The 9,315-nt window shown below is 44.2% G+C and overlaps 1 protein-coding gene across 2 annotated transcripts in view; it reads left to right on the top strand.

The window, feature by feature from the left end:
* Nucleotides 1–2,617: 2,617 nt before the first annotated feature.
* The window catches only part of ZZEF1 (zinc finger ZZ-type and EF-hand domain containing 1), a 192,308-nt gene continuing 185,610 nt past the window's right edge, over nt 2,618–9,315 (top strand). The window contains exon 1 of one of the 2 annotated variants that reach the window (XM_056556404.1): nt 2,618–3,165. In XM_056556404.1, coding sequence (XP_056412379.1) covers nt 2,785–3,165 — 381 coding nt within the window. In that variant the 5' untranslated portion in view covers nt 2,618–2,784. Of the gene's footprint in view, nt 3,166–3,464; nt 3,610–9,315 lie in introns of those variants that run through there. The other variant, XM_056556405.1, reaches the window with a different exon arrangement.

The following is a 9,315-nucleotide window of genomic DNA, read 5'->3' as shown; positions in this document are numbered from 1 at the left end:
TTCTATTACGTCTTCATCATCTATATACTACAAGTAAACCCTGTCCTATGTCTTTGTAATAATCATCTGTTTCTATTACGTCTTCATCCATCTATATACTACAAGTATACCCTGTCCTATGTCTATGTAATAATCATCTGTTTCTATTACGTCTTCATCATCTATATACTGTACTACAAGTATACCCTGTCCTAGGTCTATATAATAATCATCTGTTTCTATTACGTCTTCATCATCTATATACTACAAGTATACCCTGTCCTATGTCTATGTGATAATCATCTGTTTCTATTACGTCTTCATCATCTATATACTACAAGTATACCATGTCCTATGTCTATGTAATAATCATCTGTTTCTATTACGTCTTCATCATCTATATACTGTAATACAAGTATACCCTGTCCTAGGTCTATGTGATAATCATTTGTTTCTATTACGTCTTCATCCATCTATATACCACAAGTAAACCCTGTCCTATGTCTTTGTAATAATCATGTTTCTATTGGTTTTTCATCCCACTATTTACAAATATCTGTCCTATGTCCATATGATAGTAAACTGTTTATAATGAGTCTTTATCCCTCTATATAGTACAATAATTCCCTGTCCAATGCATAAGTGACAGTAATCTGTTTCTATAGCGTCTTTATCCCTCTATATAGTACAAGTATACTCAGTTCTACGTATATATGATAGTAAGCTGTTTCTATTGAGTCTTTATACATCTATATAGTACAAGTATACTCTGTCCTATGTATATATGATAATAATCTTTTTCTATTGAGTCTTTATACCTCTATATAGTACAAGTATACCCTGTCCTATGTATATATGATAGTAATCTGTTTCTATTGAGTCCTTATACTTCTATATAGTACAAGTATACCCTGTCCTATGTATATATGATAGTAATCTGTTTCTATTGAGTCCTTATACCTCTATATAGTACAAGTATACCCTGTCCGATGTATATATGATAGTAATTTGTTTCTATTGAGTCTTTATACCTCTATATAGTACAAGTATACCCTGTCCTATGTATATATGATAGTAATCTGTTTCTATTGAGTCCTTATACTTCTATATAGTACAAGTATACCCTGTCCTATGTATATATGATAGTAATCTGTATCTATTGAGTCTTTATACCTCTATATAGTACAAGTATACCCTGTCCTATGTATATATAATAGTAATCCGTATCTATTGAGTCTTTATACCTCTATATAATACAAGCATACCCTGTCCTATGTATATATAATAGTAATCTGTTTCTATTGAGTCCTTATACTTCTATATAGTACAAGTATACCCTGTCCTATGTATATATGATAGTAATCTGTTTCTATTGAGTCCTTATACCTCTATATAGTACAAGTATACCCTGTCCTATGTATATATGATAGTAATCTGTTTCTATTGAGTCTTTATACCTCTATATAGTACAAGTATACCCTGTCCTATGTATATATGATAGTAATCTGTTTCTATTGAGTCCTTACACTTCTATATAGTACAAGTATACCCTGTCCTATGTATATATGATAGTAATCTGTATCTATTGAGTCTTTATACCTCTATATAGTACAAGTATACCCTGTCCTATGTATATATAATAGTAATCCGTATCTATTGAGTCTTTATACCTCTATATAGTACAAGCATACCCTGTCCTATGTATATATAATAGTAATCTGTTTCTATTGAGTCCTTATACTTCTATATAGTACAAGTATACCCTGTCCTATGTATATATGCTAGTAATCTGTTTCTATTGAGTCTCTATACCTCTATATAGTACAAGTATACCCTGTCCTATGTATATATAATAGTAATCTGTTTCTATTGAGTCTATATACCTCTATATAGTACAAGTATACCCTGTCCTATGTATATATGATAGTAATCTGTTTCTATTGAGTCCTTATACCTCTATATAGTACAAGTATACCCTGTCCTATGTATATATGATAGTAATCTGTTTCTATTGAGTCTTTATACCTCTATATAGTACAAGTATACCCTGTCCTATGTATATATGATAGTAATCTGTTTCTATTGAGTCCTTATACTTCTATATAGTACAAGTATACCCTGTCCTATGTATATATGATAGTAATCTGTATCTATTGAGTCTTTATACCTCTATATAGTACAAGTATACCCTGTCCTATGTATATATAATAGTAATCCGTATCTATTGAGTCTTTATACCTCTATATAGTACAAGCATACCCTGTCCTATGTATATATAATAGTAATCTGTTTCTATTGAGTCCTTATACTTCTATATAGTACAAGTATACCCTGTCCTATGTATATATGATAGTAATCTGTTTCTATTGAGTCTCTATACCTCTATATAGCACAAGTATACCCTGTCCTATGTATATATAATAGTAATCTGTTTCTATTGAGTCTATATACCTCTATATAGTACAAGTATACCCTGTCCTATGTATATATGATAGTAATCTGTTTCTATTGAGTCTATATACCTCTATATAGCACAAGTATACCCTGTTCCCCACATGTGTATAAAGCATCAGCCTCTCCGTACAGCCCTCCTCCAGTAGTCACACGTTGTATTCCCCGTCTTCATTCCGTCTAGCGTGTCCCCCTGGCGGATGAGGAGGCGCAGCTCCCCTGGTGACAGGTGTCAGGCCGGATCTGTCAGTGCGGGGCGGGCTGCGGGGCGGGACCAGGCCGGTGGAGACGTAGGGGTGGCTCGGGCCTCACAGGCCCTCCGGACACTCAGATCTGCTCGGCGCCGACATCACTATGGGGAATGTGGTGAGCGGCGGGAGCGGAGACGAAGATGAACCCGGGATGGAGCCGGAGGAGAGCGGTACAGCAGCAGGAGACACAGCGGCAGGAGGATCGGTCAGCCTACAGGGGACGGCACAGCTGGGGATCCCCGGACCGGCTTCACCGCCGCTGCTGCCGCCCTCCTCCGGTGTGTTGCTGGAGCAGGCCCGGCTGAGGGAGGCGGCGGCCCGGCTGAGGGAAGTGGGAGCTCCGGAGTCGGTGGTGTCCCGGCACCAGAGCGCCCTGCTCCGCTGGCTGGAGGAGAGACTGAGCCGAGGAGAGGAGGCGCTGAGCCGGGAGCAGTTCATCGAGATGCTGGAGAGCAGAGCCAGTGGCCGGGAGGAGTGCGAGGAGGTAAGGCCGCGGACCTAGGCCGGGGAGGGGAGCTGCCATATACACTGTGCAGGTAGACTGCTTCCTGGTGCAGGGCAAAGGCCTAGGAGACTGGCATGGCCGCACCACAACACTAACATTAACTTCTATGGGAAGGAAAGTCGCCCAACTCTATTGTCATGACTCATGGCCTGTATTTCATCACCTGTCACACGGCATTCAGCTGGCTGTACTGTACATGTGAGGGCTGTGTGCCAACCGTCTAATGCCATCACTCAGCCATGGCATGACATCCAGCCACCTGCAGTGTGTTTGAGGATAAGCCTTCCACATGGCACATGTTGGCTTCTAGAACCAGAAGCCCCCATGTCAAGTTGTCAGGGGTCCCCCTACTCATGTGGAATCAGGTCAGGTACATGGTGGCTGTGCCCTCCTCCTACCCTGAGGCCTGGGCTCTTCTATGCAGTAAGGCTAATCACACATAGTTTTTTTTCCTGTTTTTTCTTTCTTAATACAAAAATGGACGTTGTTTGACCGTCTGACTCCTAAATTGACTCTGTACTCACAAGGCGCTGTAAGATTCTACAAGTCTCTCTGGTGATCACCGTTTTGGTCGGTGTGCTTCTTTAACATGTCACTGTCATTTGTAACAACTTGTACCATGTTTCCCAGGTTTAGATCCACCAAGACTCCGAGTTACAGCCTGGTGAAGTGCGCGCCTCACTCCCTGGCTGTCACTCAAACCTTACTCATTCCCTATAAACTATAATAGAGGTAAAGAGTCGGATCATCCAGCCGGGAGTGAAGAGTGCTGCCGCCTGTTACTGTTTCTGTTATTCATGATCGCAGGGGGTCCTGGGACTTTTGACATGTCTGGAGATCATGTCAAAAGTTGTTTTGGATGACACTAATTAGGGCTGGGCGGTATGACCAAATATGTGTATCACGGTATTTTTGTAACTTATGGCGGTGCCACCGTATATAACTGTATTTCAACACCACCCCCCGCCCCAAATCATGTGACCCGTGAGCGCTGTTCTGCTTCTCACCCCCCCAAAAAAAAGATTATCAGCAATGTGCTGTCCCCATCGGGGTACTTCTCATGTCACCCACAAGTGCTGCGCTGTCCCCATCAGGGTAAATACTCACGTCACCTGCAAGCTCTGCCCTCCTCGTCCTCCTGTTTGTTGCGGGCCGCCGGCGCTGGATCTCTATACTGTTCGCTGTATCCCTATGCCCGGGCTGCAAAATATAAACAAAATAAACTTTAACGCACCTTCCTACCTCAGCCTTACACTCTTCCTAGGGACGGGAAAGACTGAGAGCCGTCAGCCTATCACCGGCCGCAGCGACATTCCACCTCGGCCGGTGATAGGCTGAGCGCAATGTCATGTAAGAAGCCGGCTTCTTACATCACAGTGCGCTCAACCTATCACCGGCTGAGGCGGAACAACGCTGTGGCCGGTGATAGGCTGACAGCTCTCAGTCTTTCCCGTCCCCAGGAAGCAGGTCCGGACCGACAGGGGAAGGTGAGTTAAAGTTTATTTTGTTTATCTTTCGCAGCCCGGGCATAGGGATACAGTATACAGTATAGAGCGTCAGCGGACCACAACAAACAGGAGGGCAGAGCAGTCTACAGTCTAGAGCAGTGTTTCCCAACCAGGGTGCCTCCAGCTGTTGCAAAACTACAACTCCCAGCATGCCCGTACAGTGGTAGGCTGTCCGGGCATGCTGGAAGTTGTAGTTTTGCAACAGCTGGAGGCACCCTGGTTGGGAAACACTGGTCTAGGGACCTATTCTCCCTAGTATCCTGTGCATAGGGATGTACAGCTGTGGTTAGTGTATGTTCCCATTAGAAGTAAGCCTTGGCCTTATCTGTGACTACTTAGACATGTGCTTTATTGTTTGTCTTGAGGCCTTTCACCACAAGCAGGTTCTAAAGAATAATAAGAAGCCATAAACTACACCGCTGCTTGGTTACAGTGTTACAAACATAAACATAGTTCATAAGGTTGAAAAAAAGACCAGAGTCCATCGAGTACAAATTTTATTCCTAAATTGATCCAGAGGAAGGCAAAAAACCCTCATACTAGAGGTAAAAATTCCTTCCCGACTAAAAATATGGCATCAGAATAAATCCCTGCATCAACGTTCTGTCCCTATAAATCTAATATACATAACCTGTAATGTTGTTGTTTTCCAAAAATGCATCCAGCCCCTTTTGAATTCTTTTACAGAGTTCACCATGACCACCTCCTCCTGGAGAGAATTCCACAGTCTCACTGCTCTTACAGTAAAGAACCCCCATGTGCTGGTGTAGAAACCTTCTTTCCTCTAAACGTAGAGGATGCCCCCTTGTTATAGATACAGTCCTGGGTATGGATCATGGGAGAGATCTCTGTACGGTCCCCTGATATATTTATACATAGTTATTAGGGCTCCCCTAAGCTTTCTTTTTTCTAAACTATATAACCCCAATTCTGCTAATCTTTCTGGGTACTGTAGTCCTCCCATTCCTGGTTGTGAGGAGCTGGGAACAGATAAAAGAATCATGAAGTAAACAGAATTCAGTGACTACGAGCATATATATTTAAAGGGTATACCCAGCTTACAAAGTGATGGCATATTGCTTTATGATCATGGGGGTCTGACCTCTGATCCCCCTGATCAGACTGAGACATGGTGCTGGTATTGTGATCTCCATCTGAGTTCCTTGCAGCACTGTGGCCCACAGCTAATCGGCTGTGCATTGAATTCCATAGTGGGCCCATACAGTTAAAGGCCAGTGCTGTACCCTCCCAAGAAATATGTCACTTAAAGAGTAGCTATCATTAACTATCCCTAACCCCCCTCCCCATCTGTCCCTGACACTAACTACCACTATCCCTGTATTCATTTAAAAAAAAATCCCCATTAAAATACCATTTTAATGAATCTTCGGTAGCTCAGTGTGGAGCTCTCTTCGAAAGGCAGGAAGTGGGCTTGGCCCGGCAGGCGCAACGTCATCTGAAGCCTGGCCGGGGCTAGTTTCCGCCCGTCTTCCTGTATGCTGTGGTCCCTCTCGGGAGCGTGCATACAGGCTAAGTACAGGCCAGGGACAGCAGCCTGTCTCCTCTCTCGTCTATCTCTCTCTCCTGTATCAGAGAGAGACTGCAGCTCGCGCGCAGCAGTGAGAAGAGGGATATGCAGGGGGCGGGGATATTCAAATTTTGCGTGCCGCGCGCTCTCTGCCTGTTTCATAAACAGGCAGAGAGCGAGCTGTGGACGAGCATTTCAGACCATGCTGGACCACGCTGCCCGGCCAGCAGTGGTCCGAACGTGCTCAACGTGAGGGGGGGGGGGGGAAAGGATTCCTAAGCCATATAGGGTGACACCTAGTGGCCAGGTTTTCTAATAATCAAAAAAAAGCTAGTTTTCAGTGTTTTTTTTTTCATAACATATTAGAAAGTTATTTATTTTTGCATAATCTTTTTAATAAAGAAAATTAAGTTTAATGAGAGTACCCATTTAAGGCCTACCTGTCATTTCCGGGTAAGCTGCTCTGGGTGTGTACAGAGCAGCACTGTTTCTGGCCGTTATATAACTTGTATATGGCATTTTTCAGCAGATTTCTGCTCTGCAGGCTTCATCTATAATTTGCAGTTCTCCTGGAGCTGGTGGGCAGAACCCCCAGACTTGTATTGCTTGTCTTGCAGATGCAGGACAAAGCGGAGCTGATTTTCAAAGTGGAATACAGTCTTATAGGAGTTACAATTGGGTGAAGCAAGCAGCAATGTACTTGGGTCCCCAGCTGGGCAGTCATTGCAGGAGAAACTTGCAACATAAAAGATTGAGCGTGAAGGCAATGTAAAGAGAACCTTACACCTTCCTGCCAGTGGTAACCACAAACCGCTTTACATGTGCCTGCTGGTAGCGGCAATACGCGGCTACCAGCAGACACACTGCGATGTGCGAGTTGCAGTATACGCGCACATCGCGGGAGCTCTCTGCCTAGCTCAGAGCAGGGAGAGTGGCAGCGATGTGCGAGTACGCCTGGCACATTGCTGCACTGTGTCTGCTAGTAGTGGCGTATTGGCGCTACCAGCAGGCACATGTAAAGCCAGCATAAAGCGGGCCTTAACCAGCGGATCCGCAGATTAATTCACTGTGAAAATCCGCACGTGTGAACGTACCCTAAGTGTAACTCTGTGGAGCGTGTCTTGATCATGTGACACAGCAGAGAGACAAGTAAAAAGTTTTTTTTTTAAGTGAAATGTACTCTTTTAAGGAGAACTGCGGCATACATTTTTTTTAAGTCTCCCTGTGCCCATGCTGCAAAAAAATAAAAAAACTAACTTTAGCACACTTTGTCTCGTCACAGTGCAGGCATTGCTGGCCGCAACGATGTCCCACCTTGGCCGGTGATAGGCTGAGCGCACTGTCATGTAAGGAGCCCGGGGCCCGCCTTCTTCCTGCTTCCCGGGCTCCTTACATGACCGTGTGCTCAGCCTATCACCGGCCGAGGTGGGACATCACTGCGGCCAGCGATATGATGACAGTGCTGTGACATTCTGAGCCTAAGAAGCACAGAGAAGAACAGCGGAGGAGGAACGGGACGGCGATATCTCCGCAACAGGGGAACTTAGGAAGGTGAGTTTAAGTTTTTTTTTTTTTAAATTTTTGCCGCACTGGGCACAGGAGGACTTAAAAGATTGTCACCATATATATCTTTTAATCATGGCTGCTGACAGTGGGAAAGTGATGACGGGATACCTTGAATATACAAGCAACCAGTTGTGTTAAAGGGGTTAACCAGCTTTTAAAAACTTCTCCCCTATCCACAAAATAAGGGATTTGTGTCTGATCGTAGGGAGTCTGACCTTTGGGATCTACTGCTATCTCCAGAATGGGGCCTTGCACTTCCCGCTTAACGCTCCGGCCCTCCCCTTCTGATGTGTATCTGTCTTGACAGTAATGCTTAGCCAATGACCAACTGAGGCGGGACATCGCTGCGGCCGGTGATTGACTGAGCAGCCCATCTTTGCTGGGATGAGTACATTTCTGAAGGTGGGAACCATACAACTCAACGGGAAGAGTTGGGCCCTGTTCTAGAGGTCACGGGATCAGACACTTATTCCCTATCCTATTTACAGGAAAGGCGTTTTTAAAAGCTTTATAACCCCTTTAAAATTGCAGGCAATCCCAAGGTTTAAAGCAGCCTTTTTTTTCCCGCCAATTTGTCCTCACGGCTAAAATACCTCACATTAGACTAATTTCCCACCTGTCTGTTCTGGTCATTGGACCCACAGTCAGGATGGGACTTGTGACCCTAATATGAATGCAAAAAATTGTCTATAATATGCCTGTGTGAAGCTGGCCTAACTGTAAGAGAATGCACAAGAGGAAGTGAGACTGTAAAAATGGTGAAGTAATATTACAGCTCGGCCAGCGCTTCTGCGTTCAGTTATGATATTACGTTTACAAGACATTAGAAAGGATTGGATGGAAATGACCCGCCCTGTACTTTATACTTGGTGTCTGGCATGGTGACCAGCTAAACTAGTCTTTGGAATTTACCTAAGGATGAACCCTGACTGCACCTGTGGTTACGGTGCACTTCTGACTCCAGCAGAGGGACGGAATAGATAGATCTAGCTGGTGCAAAATCATTTCCCAATAAAGAAAGAGGCTCGTACTGATAGAACATTGCTGTTGGCCACTGTTTTTCCAACCAGGGTGACTCCAGCTGTTGCAAAACTACAACTCCCAGCATGCACGGACAGCCAAAGGCTGTCCAGGCATGCCGGGAGTTGTAGTTTTTGCAACAGCTGAAGGCACCCTGGTTGGTAAACACTGCTGTAGGAGTGTAGAAAAATCTTCCAGTATGTGCATGATCAAGATTTGTACAGGTTGAAGTATGTGTCTTAAAGTGTACCTGACATTTTCAGGGGTGTGGAAATTAAAAAAAAAAACTACTTGTCCAAGGGACTAAAGCGGAACACAATCTACTTGTCCCTCAAGAAAATCCACTTGTCCTGGTAGATAAAATAATTTCAAGCAAAATAGTACGATTTCCCCCCCCCCCCCCCACTAGACCACCAGGGATGGATATAAGATTCCTTTAGACACTGCTGTCAACTTAGACAGCGCTGATCTAATGGTTTAATAGCGGCCATGGTGATCGCAGCATGC

This window comes from Hyla sarda, chromosome 2 (genome assembly GCF_029499605.1).
Source record: "Hyla sarda isolate aHylSar1 chromosome 2, aHylSar1.hap1, whole genome shotgun sequence".
Taxonomy (NCBI): domain Eukaryota; kingdom Metazoa; phylum Chordata; class Amphibia; order Anura; family Hylidae; genus Hyla; species Hyla sarda.
Note: the sequence above shows the minus strand (reverse complement) of the source record. Positions and strands in the feature narration are given on the sequence as shown.